Source organism: Heterodontus francisci, chromosome 7 (genome assembly GCF_036365525.1).
Source record: "Heterodontus francisci isolate sHetFra1 chromosome 7, sHetFra1.hap1, whole genome shotgun sequence".
In the NCBI taxonomy this organism is placed as follows: domain Eukaryota; kingdom Metazoa; phylum Chordata; class Chondrichthyes; order Heterodontiformes; family Heterodontidae; genus Heterodontus; species Heterodontus francisci.
The window spans coordinates 49922716-49943614 of NC_090377.1; the positions used below are offsets into that span (position 1 = coordinate 49922716).

Sequence of the window (20899 nt, forward strand, 5' to 3'; positions counted from 1 at the left end):
TTGTAATTTTTTATATTTGACATTATGAATAATGTTTATATTTTTAATGTTCGTATACATGGATGGCTTACATTGGCTAGACTTCATTATTGGACTTAAATAATTAGCATTATTATTCCTTTTCAGAAAAATGTAAAATGTTCTTGTTCTTGTACATTACATCCAGAATTTTGTATGATAGCAACTTTATGGAAACTCTGGAATCTAAACAACACTAGAAGCACATAGTATTAACGGGACGATGATTTTTTGATAAAGGATGGGCGGCAGAGAGTAGTGGCGAATGGATGTTTTTCTGACTGGAGGAAAGTGTACAGTGGGATCTCCCAGGTGTCGGAATTAGAACTATTGATTTTTCTGTTCTACATAAATGACCTATATTTTGATATAGGAAATGCTTTTTCGAAGTTTGCGGATGTTACAAAACTTGGCAAAATAATAAATAGTGAGCAGGATAGTAACAGACTTCTGGAGGCCATAGCCTGGTGAAGTGGAAAGGTGCAATTCAATGCAAATCGGTATGAATTGAAGCACTTTGGAAGGAACAACATGAAGAGTACAATTTAAATGGTGCTATTTTGAGGGGAGTGCATGAACAGAGGGACCTGGGAGTGCATATTCACAAATCCTTGAAGGTGGCAGGGCATGTTGAGAAAGTAAAGAAAGTGTATGAGATACTTGGCTTTGTAAATTTGAGCATTGGATACAACAAAGTCTCTTGCAGCCCACAAGGGGACCATATGGCCCATTGTGCCCTTGCTGGCTCTTTGAAAGAGCTATCCTATTTAGTTCCAAAACCCCTGCTTTTACCCCTGCAAATTAGTTCTCTTCAGATGCATGCCTAATTGCCTTTTAAAAGTCCCTAAGGAATCTTATTCCATACTCTTTCAGTTAGTGTAATCCAGGTCATAACCGCCCTCTGTGTGAAAAAAATGTCTCCTCATTTCCCCTCTAGTTCTTTTGACAATTATTTTAAATCTATGCCCTCTGCTTACTAGCCCACTTGCCAGAGGAAACTGTTTCTCCTTACTTGCTCTGTCAAAGCTCCTCATAACTTTGAATACCTCTATGAGGTCTTCCCTTAACCCTCCATGCTCTAAAGAGAACAATCACAGATTCTCCACGTAATTGAAGTATTCCATCTCCGGTGTCATCTTGGCAAACCTCTTATGTACCTTCTCCAATGCCTTGACCACTTTCCTAAAAGGTGGTGCTCAGAATTGTGTTGAATACTCCAGTTGAGGCATACCAGTGATTTTACCTAATTTGTTTTATGAAAATAGACAACGGCAGGGTTTTTTCTTCTGTATTATGCAAAACTATGAAATCCACATAAATAGTGCAATCCACATAAATAGTTTCTTCCTGCCTAAGCAAGAGCAACCCTACTTGTCTAAGCCCAAAATATATGGGTCTATGTCCGTAAGATCCATTGCCGATGGGACCCCAAAATGCCCATAGGGTTACTATTGGAATTTAATCATCTTAAATTGTGAAGGTTATTAGCACAGAGCAATGGTAAGATTCCTTCTGCTTTTCCAGCTAAGGTTAGAGCAGTGGTTTATAGGATTCCCTGCAGTTTAATGGAAGAATCCAAGTTCAAAGCTCTACTTCTCGAGTGCTCATCCTTGACCCTGACTGTCAGCTGGTCAATAATTAACAGCTCTTGGAGTGTTGAAGACTTGCTTGGCCTGACTATTGGACAAAAATGTCTGCCACCAAGATTGGCTCAGGACCTGTACTCCGAGAGCTCATCTTAGAGGCATCTAAACCCCTAATAGATCCCATTAGCCTCCCCTCTTCCTACCTTTAAAGGAAGAGGGAAAATGACATTAGTTGATCATTAGACAACTGATAAGTCTAAGTTTTAGCTTTAGCTAGGTGTACAGTAGGTACTCTGAATTTCTCTTGAGTGACATGATGAGCAGTACAACTCAACTTGCAGCATGTCAGCCACCTTCCTTCTCTCCATTTAAGTCCAGGCCATTTTACCAGGTGTGCTCAGCAACAACTGTTTAATCCAGAGCCTCATGTAAATTACTGTCAGAGATGCCCCCTTGAAAGCTTTAGAACAATTCATGAAAGTGAAGTCTTGTACCATTGTGTTATTTTATGTAAAGTTACAACCTGCCCTAGCATTGCTTCTGAGAATGGCAGTAGTTTTAATAATTAACTTCTGCAAAATTAAATATCTACACTCAAAATAAAACCAGGTGTGGGAGAGAGAGAGATTATTGTCGGGCCTATTTCTCACACCTCTACCTTCACCCTTCCCCTCCCTCCAGAACCGCGACAGGGTTCCCCTTATCCTCACTTTCCACCCCATCAGCCTCTATATCCAAAGGATCATCCTCCGCCATTTCCGCCACCTCCAGCATGATGGCACTACCAAACGCATCTTCCCCTCCCTTCCCCTGTCAGCAGTCCTAAGGGATCGTTCCCTCCGCGGCACCCTGGTCCATTCCTCCATTACCCCCACCACCTCGTCCCCTTCCCATGGCACCTTCCCCTGCAATCGCAGGAGGTGTAATATCTGCCCATTTACCTCCTCTCTCCTCACTATCCCAGGCCCCAAACACTCCTTTCAGGTGAAGCAGCGATTTACTTGTACTTCTTTCAATGTATTCACTGCTCACAATGTGGTCTGCTGTACATTGGGGTGACCAAACGCAGACTGGGTAACCGCTTTGCGGAACACCTCCGTTCAGTCCGCAAGCATGACCCCGAGCTTCCGGTTGCTTGCCATTTCAACACTTCCCCCATGCTCACATCTCTGTCCTGGGATTGCTGCAGTCTTCCAGTGAACATCAGCACAATCTCGAGGAACAGCATTTCATTTACCGATTAGGCACACTACAGTCTGCCGGACTGAACACTGAGTTTAATAATTTCAGAGCATGACGGGCCCCCCATTTTACTTTTATTTTTAATTATTTTTTATATATTTTTTTGTGTTTATTTTATTTTATTTCATCTTAGTTTGTTCAGTTTGCTTACCCGCTGTTTTTTTTTCATGTTTGTACTTGCTGTTCAATTTTTAGTTCGTTAACACCCTATCTGTACTAATGCTTTGTCTTTCAACTCACCATTAACATATTGTTTGCCTTTGCTCCATGACCTTCTGGTCAGCTATTCTGTGACCTTGTCCTATCTACACCTTCTCCTTTGTTATCTCTTGCCCCACCCCCACTTTACTTGCTTATAACCTTTCAAATTTCTAATATTTGCCAGTTCTGAAGAAGGGTCACTGACCTGAATTGTTAACTCTCTGCTTCTCTCTCCACAGATGCTGCCAGACCTGTTGAGTATTTCCAGCATTTCTTGTTTTTATTTCAGATTTCCAGCATCCGCAGTATTTTGCATTTATTTTGTCTATTGTTTTTTATGGTGTAAATTGTACAGCTGGTGACTAATTTTATACATTTTGCTTCACTGGTGGCAAGAAAAAGGGTATCATAACTCCACTATGTCTCGAATATAGATTTCATTATCTAAATATCTATCTTGTAGATCGTATGCAACTGCAATTTGGTTTGCACATTATAATTTTATATGCATGTGAAATACAAAATTAAGATAAAATATTTAATTTTAAACAGAGATGTTCTCCCTGCCCAAGTACAGCACCAAGGAGCCCTAGCAAAACTAGAGTCAATGGGAATCGAGGGGGAAAACTCTCTGCTAGTTGGAATCATACATAGCACAAAGGAAGATGGTTGTGGTTGTTGGAGGTTAATCATCTCATTCCCAGGACATCACTGCAGGAGTTCCTCAGGGTAGTGTCCTAGGCCTAACCAGCTTGAGCTGCTTCATCAGTGACTTTCCCTCCATCATAAAGTCCGAAGTGGGGATGCTCGCTGATGATTGCACAATGTTCACCATTTGCAACTCCTCAGATACTGAAGCAGCCAGTGTCCATATGCAGCAAGACCTGGACAACATCCAGGCTTGGGCTGATAAGTGGCAAGTACCATTTGCATCACACAAGTGCCAGGCAACGACCATCTCAAACAAGAGAGAATCTAACCATCTCCCCTTGACATTCAATGGCATTACCATCGCTCAATCCCCCACCATCAACATCCTGGGGGTCACCATTGACCAGAAACTGAACTGGACCAGCCACGTAAATGCTGTGGCTACAAGACCAGGTCAGAGGTTGGGAATTCTGCAGCGAGTAACTCGCCTCCTGTCTCCCCAATGCCTGTCCACCATCTACAAAACACAAGTCAGGAGTTTGATAGAATACTCTCCATTTGCCAAGATGATTGCAGCTCCAGCAATGCTCAAGAAGCTCGACACCATCCAGGACAAAGCAGCCCACCTGACTGGCACCCCATCCACCATCTTCAACATTCACTCCCTTCACCACTGACGCACTGTGACAGCAGTGTGTACCATATACAAGATGCACTGCAGCAACTCACCAAGGCTCCTTCGAGAGCATCTTCCAAACCTGCAACCTCTACTACCTAGAAGAACAAGGGCAGCAGATGCATGGAATCACCACCACCTGCACATTCCTCTCCAAGTCATACACCATACTGACTTGGAACTATATCACTGTTCCTTCACCTTCGCTGGGTCAAAATCCTGGAACTTCCTTCCTAATAGCACTGTTGGTGTACCTACACACCAAAGTCAAGAATGCAGCTCACCACCGCCTTTTCAAGGGCAGTTAGGGATGGGCAATAAATGCTGGCATAGCCAGTGACGCCCACATTCCCCCAAACGAATAAAAAAAAAAGTCCCTTGTTAGAAAATCAAAGTTTAGGCATGTTTTCATACTGTACAGGTTAGTACAGGTTCTGACCTGAGGGTTTAATATTTTATAGAAAATATTAATGACCACCAAAGTTTAATTTTCTTTGGTAGTGCACTGGTTACCACATGGTTCTAAAATTATTTAGTGTACTGTTTTAGCCAACTATTTAACGGAGATTCATGGGACACTGGCATCAGTACTGGAGAAAGAGAGAGCTGTTCCGTTGGGATGGGCTGCACTTGAACCATGCTGGGACCAGTGTCCTGGCAAATCGTATAACTAGGGTTGTAAATAAGGCTTTAAACTAAATAGTGCGGGGGAGGGTTCAATTGAAGGGAAGTTTAAAAAGTCGAAAAGTAACGTGAGCAGAGGTGCAGGGTAGTGAAAGGGCAAACATTAATCAGAGTGTGACAGGTAGGGACAGACAATTCGAGCATAAGAGTACAGCAGAAATCAGAACCAGAGTAGGTAAAAATGGAAATAAGTCAAAGCTTAAGGCTCTTTATCTGAATGCACGTAGCATTTGTAACAAGATAGATGAGCTGACAGCACAGATAGCTATCAAATCATATTCATTTATTTCTATCACAGAGACGTGGTTGCAGGATGACCAGGACTGGAATCTCAATGTTCAAGGATATTCGACGTTCCGGAAGAATAGGCAGAAAGGAAAAGGAGGTGGGGTAGCTTTGTTATTAAAGGAAGGGATCAGTGCAGTTGTGAGTAGTGATATAGGTGTAATAGATCATGATGTAGAATCAGTTTTGGTGGAAATAAGGAATAGCAAGGGGGAGAAATCACGGGTGGGAGTGGTCTATAGGCCCCCGAGGAGTTGCCTCTCTGTAGGACACTATATTAATCAGGAAATAATGGAGGCGTGTAAGAAGGGCACTGCAATTATCATGGGTGATTTTAATCTGCATATAGACTGGACAAATCAAATTGGCAAGGATAGCATGGAAGACGAATTTGTAGAGTGCATCAGGGATTGTTTCTTAGAACAATATGTTGCAGAACCTACCCGGGAACAGGCTATTTTAGACTTGGTAATGTGTAATGAGGTAGGATTAATAAGCGATCTCTTAGTTAAGGATCCTCCTGGGGGAAGCAATCATAACAGGGTAGAATTTCAAATTCAGTTTGAGGGTGAGCAACTCGGGTCTCAAACCAGTGTCTTCAACTTAAACAAGGCAATTACAGAGGTATGAAGAAAGAATTGTCTAAAGCGGGGCTGGGAAAATAGACTACAGGGGAAGTTAGTAGATGCGCAGTGGCAGACTTTTAAGCAGATATTTCATAACACTAAGCAAACATTTATTCCAGTCAGAAGGAAGGACTCGAAGAAAATTATGAACCACCAGTGGATAACAAAGGAAGTTAGGGAGAGTGTCAAATCAAAAGCAAAGACGTATAAAGTGATGAAAGCTAGTGGTAGGCCAGAGGATTGGGAATTTTTTAGAAACTAGCAGCGGATGACTAAAAAACTAATAAAGAGAGAGAAAATTGATTGAGAGTAAATTGGCAAGAAGTATAAAAACAAACAATAAGAGTTTCGAGGGTTATATGAAAAGGAAGGGAGTAGCTAAAGTAAGTGTGGGACCCTTAGAGGATGAGACTGGGGAATTAATAATGGGGAACAGAGAAATGGCAGATAATTTAAACCAATATTTTGCATCGGTCTTCAGGGTGGAGGACACTATAAACATCCCAACAATAATAGATGAGTAAGATGTAAATGGGAGGGAGGAACTTGTAACAATCTCTATCATGAGGGAAAAGGTGCTGGACAAACTGATGGGACTAAAGACAGACAGGTCACCAGGACCTGATGGCCTGCATCCAAGTGTTTTAAAAGAAGTGGCGACAGCGATAGTAGAGGCATTGGTCATAATATACCAAAACTCACTGGATTCCGGTAGGGTACCAGCGGATTGGAAAACAGCTAATGTGATGCCCCTATTCAAGAAAGGAGGGAGACAGAAAGCAGGAAACTATAGACCAGTTAGCTTAACATCTGTCATTTTGAAAATGCTAGAGTCCATTATTAATGAAGAAATTGCATCATGTTTTTCTAAATGTCCTGCTATCAAGCAGAGCCAACATGGTTTTATGAAAGGGAATTCATGTTCGACAAATTTGTTAGAGTTCTTTGAGGATATAACAAACAGAGTGGATAAAGGGGAATCGGTAGATGTAGTGTATTTGGATTTTCAGAAGGCGTTCCATAAGGTAGAACGTAAAAGGTTATTACACAAAATAGCTCAGGGTGTTGGGGGTAATGTGTTGGCATGGATTGAGGATTGGCTAACACACAGAAGGCAGAGAGTCGGGATCAATGGGTCTTTTTCAGGTTGGAAAGCCATAACTAGTGGGCTGCCACAAGGATTGGTCCGAGGGCCTCAACTATTTACTATCTATATTAATGACTTAGAGGAAGGGACAGAGTGTAGAGTATCCAAATTTGCTGACGATACAAAAATAGGTGGGAAGGCATGTTGTGATGAGGACACAAAGAATCTGCAAAGGGATATAGATAGGTTGAGTGAGTGGGCAAAAACTTGGCAGATGGTGTTCAATGTGGGATAATCCACTTTGGTAGGAGGAATAAAAAGGCAGATTATTATTTAGATGGAGAAAGACTGCAAAATACTGCAGTACAGAGGGATCTGGGTGTTCTTGTACATGAAACACAAAAAGTCAGCATGCAGGTGCAACAGGTAATTAGGAAGGCAAATGGAATTTTGGCCTTTATTTCCGGGGGTTAGAGTTTAAAAATAAGGAAGTCTTATTACAACTGTACAGGGTGTTGGTGAGGCCACACCTGGAGTACTACGTACAGTTTTGGTCCCCATATTTAAGGAAGAACATACTAGCATTGGAGGCAGTTCAGAAAAGGTTCACTAAGCTGATTCATGGGATGAAGGAGTTGTCTTATCAAGAACGGCTAAACAGGTTAGGCCTTTATTCAGTGGAGTTTAGAAGAATGAGAGGTGATCTTATTGAAACATATAAGATTCTAAGGGAGCTTGACAGGGTAGATGGTGAATATGTTTCCACTGGTGGGGGAATCTCGAACTGGGGGACATAGTTACAGAATAAGGGGGCACACATTTAAAACTGGGATGCTAAGGAATTTCTTCTCTCAGAGGGTGGTGAATCTCTGGAATTCTCTACCTCAGAGTTGTGGAGGCTAGGTCACTAATTGTATTTAAGGAGGAGGGAGATAGATTTTGAAATCTCGGGGAGTCGAGGGGTATGCAGAGCAGGCCCGAAAGAGGAATTGAAGCCTGGGACAGATCAGCCATGATCTTATTGAATGGCGGGGCAGGCTCGAGGGGCTGAATGGCCTACTCCTGCCCCTACTTCTTGTGTTCTTCATGCAAGTGCATTAACCAATATACTATGAAAGAAAATTAAACCTGCTTGCTGGTTTACTAGTGTGAAAGACTGCTTGCAGTAATGGTCATAATGGAAAATTATTAATGCCATTTGTCAGTACAGCAAATGAAACTTCAAAGTATATTACTAAAGTACTATAATGCATTACCTACAGTAATCTGTCCAGTACATTGAGCAAATAATGTAGAATCCTTTTAAGCTTCTGTCTTGTTTAATCTACCACTTATCAAAGCATAATCTGAAGACCTTGTGTGTCAGTTGTGACTCAGTTAGCAGCACTCTCACCTTTGAGCCGAATGTTCCGCGTTAGAATCGCAGAACTTGAGCACAAAAATCAAGTTTGATATTCCAGTGCAGTATTGAGGGAATGATGCAATGTCGGAAGTACCATCTTTCAGATGAGACGTTAAACCGAGGCCCTGTCTGGCGCCTCGTTGTGTGTAAAAGATCCCATGGCACTCTTTTTCAAAGAAGAGTATGGGAGTTATCCCCAGTGTCATGGCCAATATTTACTCCTCAGTCAACATCACAAGAACAGATTGTCTGATCATATAACATTGCTGTTTGTGGGAGCTTGCTGTGCGCGAATTGGTTGCTGTGTTTCCTACTTTACACCACTTGACTATGCTCCAAAAGTACCTCATTGGCTGTAAAGTGCTTTAAGATGTCCAGTGGTCGTGAAAGGTGGTATACAAATGCATGTTTTTTTTTAACCTCTAGTGCATATATTTAAAAGAGGCTTATTAACTTCTAGAAATTCAGTCTAATTGTTTGTAGTCCATTGTTTCTCATCTAAGACACATAAAGACAAAGGAAAGCATTATGGCTTGTCTGTAATGAGCATTCAGATCAAAAGCTACATATAGAATCATAGAATGGATACATCACAGAAGGAGGCCATTCAGCCTATGCCCATGCAGGCTCTCTGCAAGAGCAACTCACCTAGTCCCACTCCCCGCCTTTTCCCCGTAGCCTTGCAAATTCTTTCACTTCAGATAATTATCAAATTTTCTTTTGAAAATGATGATTGAATCTGCCTCTACCACATTCTCTGACAGTGCATTCCAGATACTAACCATGTGCTGCGTGAAAAGGTTTTTCCTCCTGTTGCCATTACTTTGTTTGCCAATCACCTTAAATCGGTGTCCTCTGGTTCTTGACCCTTCCGCCAATGGGAACAGTTTCTCCCTATCTACTCTGTCCAGACCCCTCATTATTTTGAACACCTCTATCAAATCTCCTCTTAACCATCTCTTTTCCAAGGAGAAGTCCCAGCTTCTCCAGTCTATCCACATGACTGAAGTTCCTCATCCCTGCAACCATTCACCTGAATCTTTTCTGCATCCTCTTTAATGCCTTTACATCCTTTCTAAATTGTGTTGCCCAGAATTGGGCACAGTACTCTAGTTGAGGTTGAACCAGGGTTTTATACAGGTTCAGCATAACTTTCTTGCTTTTGTATTCTATGCCCCTATTTCTCAACCTGCCCTGTCACTTTCAATGATTTGTGCATATATACCCCCAGGTCCCTCTGTTCTTGCACCCACTTTAGTATTGTACCCTTTATTTTAAATTGCCTCTCCTCATTCTTTCTTCCAAAAAGAATCGCTCACACTTCTCTGCATTAAATTTCATCTGCCACTTGTTTGCCCATTCCATCAGCCTGTCTTACTTCCTCTTGAAGTCTATCACTATCCTCCTCACAATTCACAATACTTCCAAGTTTTATGTCATCCACAAATTTTGAAATTGTATCCTTTACACCAAAGTCTAGGTCATTAATATATAACAAGAGAAGCAGTGGTCCTAACAATGACCCCTGGGAAACCCCACTATATATCTTACTCCAGTCCGAAAAATAACCATTCACCACTCTCTGTTCCCTGTCACTCAGCCAACTTCATATCCATGCTGCCACTGTCCCTTTTATTGCATGGGCTTTAACTTTGCTGACAAGGCTGTTATGTGGCACTTTATCAAATGCCTTTTGGAAGTCCATGTACATCACATCAACCCTCTTTGTTACCTCATCAAAAAAATTCAAGCAAGTTAGTTAAATACAATTTGCCCTTAACAAATCCATGCTGGCTTTCCTTAATTAATCCATATTTTTCCAAGTGATTGTTAATTTTGTCCTAAATTATCATTTTTAAAAGATTTCCCACCACTGAGGTTAAACTAACTGGCCTGTAGTTGCTGGGCTTATCCTTGCACCCTTTTTGAACAAAGATACAACATTTGCAATTCTCCAGTCCTCTGGGACTACCCCCATATCTAATAATAATTGGAAGATTATGGCCAGTGCCTCCATACTATGATGCCAACAACATCAAAAAGCACTAAAAAAATTGCCTGGTGATGTACATGTTGTATTCTGCTTCTTTTAACTGTGTTTCTAAGTTTCTTACATTGGAGTGTTTGCTGCTGTTCATTTGCTGCCAATTGCAATCTAGATTGTTGTCTTTTGAGCACCTGCATTTTGAATATGTTGTAACAATATGTTAGATTTTATGATGCAAAGTAATTTTCAGTTGTGTCATGCCCAGTAAAGACGCATCATATTCCTACTTTTAAGATACAAACTTTATTCAATGTGGAGTCTTTGAAATTGACTTTCCCTTTAAAAAAAAAGTGGACATTGTGCTGCATAATGGCTGCCAAAGGTCAGATGACCTGACCTGTGTATTCAAACACTGCCTCACCGTCTCAAAAGGACAAAAGGATACATTCCAGACTGAGAGTGTTGACTACACCCATCCTGGAACCATCAAGAGACATTCCCGAATTGAATGGTTTCCTTCTGAGCCAAATAAGGTGTGAAATTGACATAACAGAATGATACTCATTCAGACATTAATAGACAGCCATGAATTCCACATCCTGGTCCATTGTGTGGTCACACCAGGGGAGAAGGCCATGTGTCAACTAGCAGAGACTCTAATTTGATGGATTTTTGACCTTAAAAGGCAACCTTCTGGAGCGAGAGAGCGATCATCACAGCAACAAGCCGATGGAAAGATCCAGCCTAAACAAGAAGAAAAAGCCCTGCTGCTAATTCTACACTTCACGTTGGTGCAGCAGAGAACTGAAAGTGACTGCCACCTCCAGTCCGAAATCTTAACCACCAGAAATCTACAACACCTGAACAAGTTGAAGACTACGAACACCCAAGCCTGCATCTTTTAAAAGAGACAGTCGTCCTTCCGAAAATTCAACAGGTCTACTGTAAAGCATGAACGCTTGCCGCACCTTGACCTGTTACCCTTTACCTTCTATCTATCTTCTCTTGAGAGTGCGTATGACAGTGAATATGTGCGTGAGTGGTGTTGCGAACATTTCGGGGAATGAATATTGTTCAATAAATGATTAATCTTCTGTTTTAAACCAACAAGAAAACGTGTCACTGTTTTACTGGCCAAATAAAGAGATACTCAGGCCAACTTCTCATTTTAAATAAAACACGATTGTGATCACTTGGGAGGCGAACAGCAGGAACCATTCACACCCCTTACCACCTGTCTGTAACCGTTGTGCTAATTACATGCGTGCATTTAGAATTCTAGGTTGCAATGCCGCAGTTCATGGTGTTGGTACCTAATTGATTGCATGCTTCTTGTCTAAAATGTTGATATTTTCATGTTTTTTTAGGTCTCAATACAGCCACTGAGGAAATGGCTGATCTGGTGGCATTTTGGGAAGTTGCTCTAAGTGATGGTGTTCACAAAATAGAATTTGAGCATGGCACCACCTCAGGAAAACGTGTGGTGTATGTTGATGGAAAGGTAAGACATTCAAAGTTTGTTTCTATATTGTCTCAATGATGACATTTAACTTGCCAAGCTAGTTTTCATGTATACACTTTGCAGTGAGCAAGTACAATGATTAATGTGAATCCATACAAACTGGAAGATTTTAGGATGGATCGTTAATTGAGACATCAGTTGGGATGCTGAAATTGACCTTTGTTAGTTAGGAAGAGTGACAATTAAGCAAAATTTCTGTTCCTGCTGACTATTCAGTAACCCATGCTGGAAAACACACATGTGTGGCTGTTAGTTGAGAACAAGATCAGCCTATGCTGCAGTGCTTCCCCTTGTCCATTAACTTGCCAATGCTGAGTTCCCAAAGGAAGTTTGACTACTTGGGGACTGCTAGTGCTCAAGGAGCCATACCTACCTAGCAAGGTAAAATATCATTTTTATATGTACATATATCGATTAATAGATATGCTCATACAAAAACATATAACAAGTACCCAGCTGATAATGATTTATTTAAGTGTCGTACCTTCAGACAGTTCAAAGTTAAGGTCCTGTGGAGCTGCACCAGAACACATGGCTGTTCCCATTGTTGGTGTCCAGTAGCAATCTAGCAGAAAGGGAGGTTACAGTAGGTAAAAAAAAAGTTGAACAAGATTTTGATAAGTTGATCTTTTTCTTGTATAAATTGGGGGTGTACTTCCCCTTTAAACATCACTGTAAATACTCATATTTTAAATTTCAACATCTGTCCTAATGTTAAAATGTGTTTGCTTTGGAAATTAAGGCACTGGCTAATATCTCAGCACCAGATGTGGAGTTTGGCAATTATTTCCTATTCTCACCTTCTGAAACTATATTTTTTCCTGTGGGCTTCAGGACCCTGACATCGGGACCAACTGGGGATCCCAAGCCTGCACTTGCCAGAACCAGATTGGGGGAGCTATTTTCCCAGAGGTCTCCACGCTCTCAGGATTGGATAAGGGAAAAAAAGGAGGCTTATGGCAGATTCAGAGCGCTGAAAACAGCGGAGGCCCGAGAGGAGTATAGAAAGTGTAGTGGGGTACTTAAAAAAAGTAATTAGGAGAGCGAAGAGGGGACATGAAAAAACACTGGCGGGCAAGATAAAGGAAAATCCCAAGGTGTTTTATAAGTATATTAAGGGCAAGAGGATAACAAGGGAAAGAGCAGGGCCCATTTGGGACAAAACTGGCAACCTGTGTGTGGAGCAGGAGGACATGGGTGAGGTTTTAAATGATTACTTTTCAACTGTGTTCACTATGGAGAAGGACAATGTAGGTGTAGAGATCAGGGAGGAGGATTGTGATATACTCGAACAAATTAGCATTGAAAGGGAGGAAGTATAGCTATTTTAGTGGGCTTAAAAGTGGATAAATCCCCAATCCCAGATGAGATGTATCCCAGGCTGTTATGTGACGCAAGGGAGGAGATAGCCGGGGCTCTGACACAAACTTTCAAATCCTCTCTGGCCACAGGAGAGGTACCAGAGGACTGGAGGACAGCGAATGTGGTATTATTATTCAAGAAGGGTAGCAGGGATAAACCAGGTAATTACAGGCCGGTTAGTCTAACATCAGTGGTAGGGAAACTATTGGAAAAAATTCTGAGGGACAGGATTAATCTGTACTTGGAGAGGCAGGGATTAATCAGGGATAGTCAGCATGGCTTTGACAGGGGGAGATCGTGTCTAACAAACTTGATTGAATTTTCTGAGGAGGTGACGAGATGTGTAGATGAGGGTAAAGCAGTTGATGTAGTGTACATGTACTTCAGCAAGGCTTTTGATAAGGTCCTGCATGGGAGATTGGTTAAGAAGATAAGAGCCCATGGGATCCAGGGCAATTTGGCAAATTGAATCCAAAATTGGCTTAGTGGCAGGAGACAAAGAACAAAGAAAATTACAGCACAGGAACAGGCCCTTTGGCCCTCCAAGCCTGCGCCGATCGAGATCCTCTATCTAAACATAAAGCCTATTTTTTAAGGGTCTGTATCTCTTTACTTCCTGCCCATTCATGTATCTGTCTAGATACATCTTAAAAGACTCTTTCGTGCCCGCGTCTACCACCTCCGCTGGCCACGCTTTCCAGGCACCCACCACCCTCTGCGTAAAGAACTTTCCACGCATATCCCCCCCAAATTTTTCCCCTTTCACTTTGAACTCGTGACCCCTAGTAATTGAATCCCCCACTCTGGGGAAAAAGCCTCTTGCTATCCAACCTGTCTATACCTCTCATGATTTTGTACACCTCAATCAGGTCCCCCCTCAACCTCCGTCTTTCTAATGAAAATAATCCTAATCTACTCAACCTCTCTTCATAGTTAGCGCCCTCCATACCAGGCAACATCCTGGTGAACCTCCTCTGCACCCTCTCCAAAGCATCCACATCCTTTTGGTAATGTGGCGACCAGAACTGCACGCAGTATTCCAAATGTGGCCGAACCAAAGTCCTATACAACTGTAACATGACCTGCCAACTCTTGTACTCAATACCCCGTCCGATGAAGGAAAGCATGCCGTATGCCTTCTTGACCACTCTATTGACCTGCGTTGCCACCTTCAGGGAACAATGGACCTGAACACCCAAATCTCTCTGTACATCAATTTTCCCCAGGACTTTTCCATTTACTGTATAGTTCACTCTTGAATTGGATCTTCCAAAATGCATCACCTCGCATTTGCCCTGATTGAACTCCATCTGCCATTTCTCTGCCCAACTCTCCAGTCTATCTATATTCTGCTGTATTCTCTGACAGTCCCCTTCACCATCTGCTACTCCACCAATCTTAGTGTCGTCTGCAAACTTGCTGATCAGACCACCTATACTTTCCTCCAAATCATTTATGTATATCACAAACAACAGTGGTCCCAGCACGGATCCCTGTGGAACACCACTGGTCACACTTCTCCATTTTGAGAAACTCCCTTCCACTGCTACTCTCTGTCTCCTGTTGCCCAGCCAGTTCTTTATCCATCTAGCTAGTACACCTTGGACCCCATGCGCCTTCACTTTCTCCATCAGCCTACCATGGGGAACCTTATCAAACGCCTTACTGAAGTCCATGTATATGACATCTACAGCCCTTCCCTCATCAATCAACTTTGTCACTTCCTCAAAGAATTCTATTAAGTTGGTAAGACATGACCTTCCCTGCACAAAACCATGTTGCCTATCACTGATAAGCCCATTTTCTTCCAAATGGGAATAGATCCTATCCCTCAGTAACTTCTCCAGCAGCTTCCCTACCACTGACGTCAGGCTCACCAGTCTATAATTACCTGGATTATCCCTGCTACCCTTCTTAAACAAGGGGACAACATTAGCAATTCTCCAGTCCTCCGGGACCTCACCCGTGTTTAAGGATGCTGCAAAGATATCTGTTAAGGCCCCAGCTATTTCCTCTCTCGCTTCCCTCAGTAACCTGGGATAGATCCCATCCGGACCTGGGGACTTGTCCACCTTAATGCCTTTTAGAATACCCAACACTTTCTCCCTCCTTATGCTGACTTGACCTCGAGTAATCAAACATCTGTTCCTAACCTCAACATCCTTCATGTCCCTCTCCTCGGTGAATACCGATGCAAAGTACTCGTTTAGAATCTCACCCATTTTCTCTGAGTCCAAGCATAACTTTCCTCCTTTGTCCTTGAGTGGGCCAATCCTTTCTCTAGTTACCCTCTTGCTCCTTATATATGAATAAAAGGCTTTGGGATTTTCCTTAACCCTGTTTGCTAACGATATTTCATGACCCCTTTTAGCCCTCTTAATTCCTCGTTTCAGATTGGTCCTACATTCCCGATATTCTTTCAAAGCTTCGTCTTTCTTCAGCCACCTAGACCTTGTGTATGCTTCCTTTTTCCTCTTAGCTAGTCTCACAATTTCACCTGTCATCCATGGTTCCCTAATCTTGCCATTTCTATCCCTCATTTTCACAGGAACATGTCTCTCCTGCACGCTAATCAACCTCTCTTTAAAAGCCTCCCACATATCACATGTGGATTTACCTTCAAACAGCTGCTCCCAATCTACATTCCCCAGCTCCTGCCGAATTTTGGTATAGTTGGCCTTCCCCCAATTTAGCACTCTTCCTTTAGGACCACTCTCGTCTTTGTCCATGAGTATTTTAAAGCTTACGGAATTGTGATCACTATTCCCAAAGTAGTCCCCTACTGAAACTGCAACCACCTGGCCGGGCTCATTCCCCAACACCAGGTTCAGCATGGCCCCTTCCCGAGTTGGACTATTTACATACTGCTCTAGAGAACCCTCCTGGATGCTCCTTACAAATTCTGCTCCATCTAGACCTCTAACACTAAGTGAATCCCAGTCAATGTTGGGAAAATTAAAATCTCCTATCACCACCACCCTGTTGCTCCTACATCGTTCCATAATCTGTTTACATATTTGTACCTCTATCTCACGCTCGCTGTTGGGAGGCCTGTAGTACAGCCCCAACATTGTTACCACACCCTTCCTATTTCTGAGTTCTGCCCATATTGCCTCACTGCTCGAGTCCTCCATAGTGCCCTCATTCAGCACAGCTGTGATATCCTCTTTGACCAGTAATGCAACTCCTCCACCCCTTTTACCTCCCTCTCTATCCCGCCTGAAGCATCGATATCCTGGGATATTTAGTTGCCAATCATGCCCTTCCCTCAACCAAGTCTCAGTAATAGCAATAACATCATACTCCCAGGTACTAATCCAAGCCCTAAGTTCATCTGCCTTACCTACTACACTTCTTGCATTAAAACAAATGCACCTCAGACCACCAGTCCCTTTGCGTTCATCATCTGCTCCCTGCCTACTCTTCCCCTTAGTCACACTGACTTCATTGTCTAGTTCCTTACAGGCCTTCATTACTACCTCCTTACTGTCCACTGACCTCCTCATTTGGTTCCCATCCCCCTGCCACATTAGTTTAAACCCTCCCCAACAGTGTTAGCAAAAGCACTCCCAAGGACATTGGTTCCAGTCCGGCCCAGGTGTAGACCATCCAATTTGTAATAGTCCCACCTCCCCCAGAACCGGTCCCAATGTCCCAAAAATCTGAACCCCTCTTTCCTGCACCATCTCTCAAGCCACGCATTCATCCTGACTATTCTTTCATTTCTACTCTGACTATCACGTGGCACTGGTAGCAATCCTGAGATTACTACCTCTGAGGTCCTACTTTTTAACTTGGCTCCTAACTCCCTAAATTCTGCTTGTAGGACCTCATCCCGTTTTTTACCTATATCATTGGTGCCTATGTGCACAATGACAACTGGCTGTTCACCCTCCCCCTTCAGAATGTTCTGCAGCCGATCTGAGACATCCCTGACCCGTGCACCTGGGAGATCTACCTACAATCAAGGACTCTACAATGAGCTCTAAGAACCGTAACAACTCTTCAGATATTGCCTCAAACTTTTCCACTTTCTTTCTTCTGCTCTGTTCTTTATCTGCATGTGTGTATCGTGTATGCATGCTAGCGTGGGCGTGTCGTGTATAAATTTCTACATTTCTTCTTTAAACCTAAGAAAGCCTGTTTGTGCTGGTTTCTTTGCCTTATAATTGGAAATCAGTGAACCAGGATTCACCAAGGGAGAGCTAAAAACACAGTGTGTTTAATATTAAACCTTGTTACATTAAGACTAGGTGAAGGCTGAAAGGGAACCCTAGACCTCTTTCTCACCTGGTCGTAACAGGAATACTTTTCCATTTTGAACAACCAGTTGTGAACTCGCATGCCAGATGCACATTAGGACTCATTATTACATTCCAGTGCCTTCGGGTACTTACTTCTCTGCAGACCGAGACTGCACCGCCACCCCCCCCCCCCCCCCCGCCCCCGACACCACCATCCCCACCACCACCCCCCACAACCTTTGCTAGGCCACAGTCATGCAGCAGCCGAAAAGCTGCTTGACCTTCTCCGTGTGGGCATTCAAAGTTCAGAACATTGTGCTGCCAGTTTTCCCATCAAAAGCAAAGAAAAGAAAAATAAGGTTTGCAATCTATCACCATGTATACCGTGTTGCAGGTGGTCTGTGACCGATGAAGGTATGAGGGGGCCAGTGTTGTAGTATTTCTGGGCATTCTGCTAGTTGGTTACTGATGAAGGAGCTGTGTAGGCTTGGGTTCTACGGGACTGTGAGGTAGAGGTTCTCTTAAACTAAATTCAGTCTGAAGTTACAGTTGTGAGTGCTGCCCTCTAAGAGTTTAAAGTGTGGTGGTGCCTAGGATGGGCAAAAAGAAAGGGAGAGCATGGTGAGTGTTGTACCTTTCTAGCTCTGGTCAGGTCACTGAACTTCATCCTGCATAGTTCTTCTGTCTTTGGGGTCATGGAGACAGCAAATAGTGTCTCTGTCACTATTTTCCCCCCTCAGCTGACTGCTTGAGCTTGTTTGACCTTCTGGAGTCCATGAACTGGTCTGGCCAGGTCTCTATCTCCTCAAGGAGGGCCTGCAAGTCGTCCTATGCAAAATCTCAGGTGCTGTTGCTGCCAGATTTGAGCTCCTTAGTGCTAATTTCTCACTGCAAGGCAAAATGCTGTTAAGACACTGGAAACACTCTGGAAAAGGAATTTTAAAAAGAATTACAGACAGAAAATTGTCTGTCACTTAAAACTCCCAAGCCTCACCCATATTCCCTTGGGATCTTGTTGGTTACACTGAACCCATGGTAGTTTTTCTACATTTTTTAATGTTCCAACACAGTCGGATGAGCTCCACAGGAAATTTTGGCTTGAACAGCCATTAGCTGGATGGGCATAAACCTGTCGGATACACCTTTGCAGAAAATTTCAGGCCTATGTGTCAGCATAGTTTTGTTGGTGCATCAACTTGGTTCAGTTAGGAGCTCTCTCACTTCTTGTTTTATAAGATTGCAAGCTCAAACTCCATGATGGATTTGAGCTACAAAATGTAGCTTGACATCCAGTGTAGTATTAAGGGAATATTACACAGTTTGATATGTCATCTTTTAAGATAAACACAAAAGATACCATTCGACTATTCCAAGAGCTGGGAGTTCTCCAAATATCTCGGCCAGCATCCTTCCCTCAACAGGTTATCTGGTGATTAATTTATTTGCTGCTTGTGAGACCTCACTGTATGCAAATTGGCTGCTCTGTTTGCCTGCATAACTAACTACACGTCAAAAGTTATCCATTGGTTTTAAAGCACTCTCCAAGGTTCTAAGGACTTGGTAAGACATTATATCAATTCAAGTTTGTTTTTTCTTCTTTACCTATGATAGTTTAATAAACTCTAATATCTGGCCTCTGCTTTTTGATTTTGTTTTTTTATGTCTTAAGGCCCTTTTTGATTTGTAGAATGCTCCCATTAGTCATTGTTTCTGCACACAATGTGTTTTATTGTAATTTCTGCTATAACATCTGAAAATCCTCAGTAATTGAAGAAATGTTTTTCTTTGTGTGTGTGTGTGTGTGTGTGTGTAACAAACAATATTTTATTATCAGGAAGTTATACGAAGGGACTGGATGTTCAAACTCGTTGGGAAAGAAACCTTTGTGGTCGGGCCAACTAAAACAAAAGCAACAATCAACATTGATGCAGTTAGTGGTTTTGCTTATGAGTACACATTGGAGATCAATGGGAAAAGTCTGAAGAAGTATATGGAGAACAGGTCAAAGACTACAAACACATGGATTTTAAATCTGGATGGAGCAGATTCTCGAATAGTGCTGGGTAGGTACATGTTAGGGTAGGATATTTTTTGCTTCTTCACTGAAAGTGACTGCCTATTTAAATTATCCTGGTTCGACACATCTACAAACTGTGTGTGAAAGGCTTCCCCGGCCACCCGTCACTCTAGCTTGTGTCTTACCACTGTCGTCAGGCTCATCTCCTTTGTGATACACACCTCCTGCACTTTCAACTTCCTTACAATTCAACCCCTTGCTAATTATGACTATCTCTCTGGCCAAAAAATCATTGATACTAGACGTTCCCTTTCCTTGGAGTCTGTCCCTCTACCATTTCAAAATGCTGCTATCAATCTCTTCAAAAGCCACTCTCAAACTTCCATCCTATCCAACTGCTCTTCTACCTCCAATCTCCTTTCCTTTCCATAGTCCTTGAATGCAGTGCCAACCAAGTATGTACTCACCTCCCCCATCGTTGCTTTTTCAAATTTTTCAGTTGCTTTGCGATTTGTCCCGGAACTGAGACTGCCCTGGTCAAAGTCATCAACAGCATTCTTTGGGATTGTGACCATGGTATATGATCTCCCCCCACCACCACCACCTCATTGCCCTTAGTCTGGTATTCAACAGGCAGGTGGTTTGGGGGGTGGGAGGTGGTGGAGATGGATTCCAGAACAAGCAGGAGTAACCTTAAAATTAGAGCTAGACTATTCAAGGGTGATATCAGGAAGCAAGTCTTCACACAAAGCGTAGTGGAAATCTGGAACACATTTCCCATAAAGCTGTTGAGACTAGGTCAACTGAATATTTTAAAACTGAAATTGATAGATTCCTGTTAGGCAAAAGTATTAAGGGTTATGGAACCAAGGCAGGTAAATGGAGTTAAGATACAGATCAGCCATGATGTAACTGAATGATCTAACTGAATGGTCAAACATGCTTGATGGGCTGAATGGCCTACTGTTCCTATGTTCTTATCTCCAAGCAGGACTTCTTCAAAGCTATTGTCAGCCTCTCAAGTTCCATCCTATATAAACTACAATTTGCCCACTACACTCTCAGCTACACTAAAGCCCACTCCTGACTTCTGTCCTTGTTTACCTCTATTGGCTCCCTGTCCACAGTATACATCAGGTTTGTTGCACAAAACGAAATCAGGGAGGGAAAGCTACAGCCTCCATTGGCCTATTACTGGGTACACTGGAGCATCTTTCCTAAAGCACAGCTGGACTAAGCAGTAAGCATGGTAGCTGGCATTGGGGTTAGACAAACAGGAGAAGAGCAATTTATGTTTTTCAATAGGTTT

The 20899-nt window shown here is 42.6% G+C and overlaps 1 protein-coding gene across 1 annotated transcript in view; it reads left to right on the forward strand.

Moving 5' to 3' along the window:
- Positions 1–20899, forward strand: part of faima (Fas apoptotic inhibitory molecule a) — a 45755-nt gene that overhangs the window by 10992 nt on the left and 13864 nt on the right. Inside the window, exons 2-3 of the mRNA XM_068034493.1 lie at positions 11813–11946; positions 19408–19636. Of these exons, the coding sequence (XP_067890594.1) occupies positions 11836–11946; positions 19408–19636 (340 nt within the window). The 5' untranslated portion in view covers positions 11813–11835. The remainder of the gene's footprint in view (positions 1–11812; positions 11947–19407; positions 19637–20899) is intronic.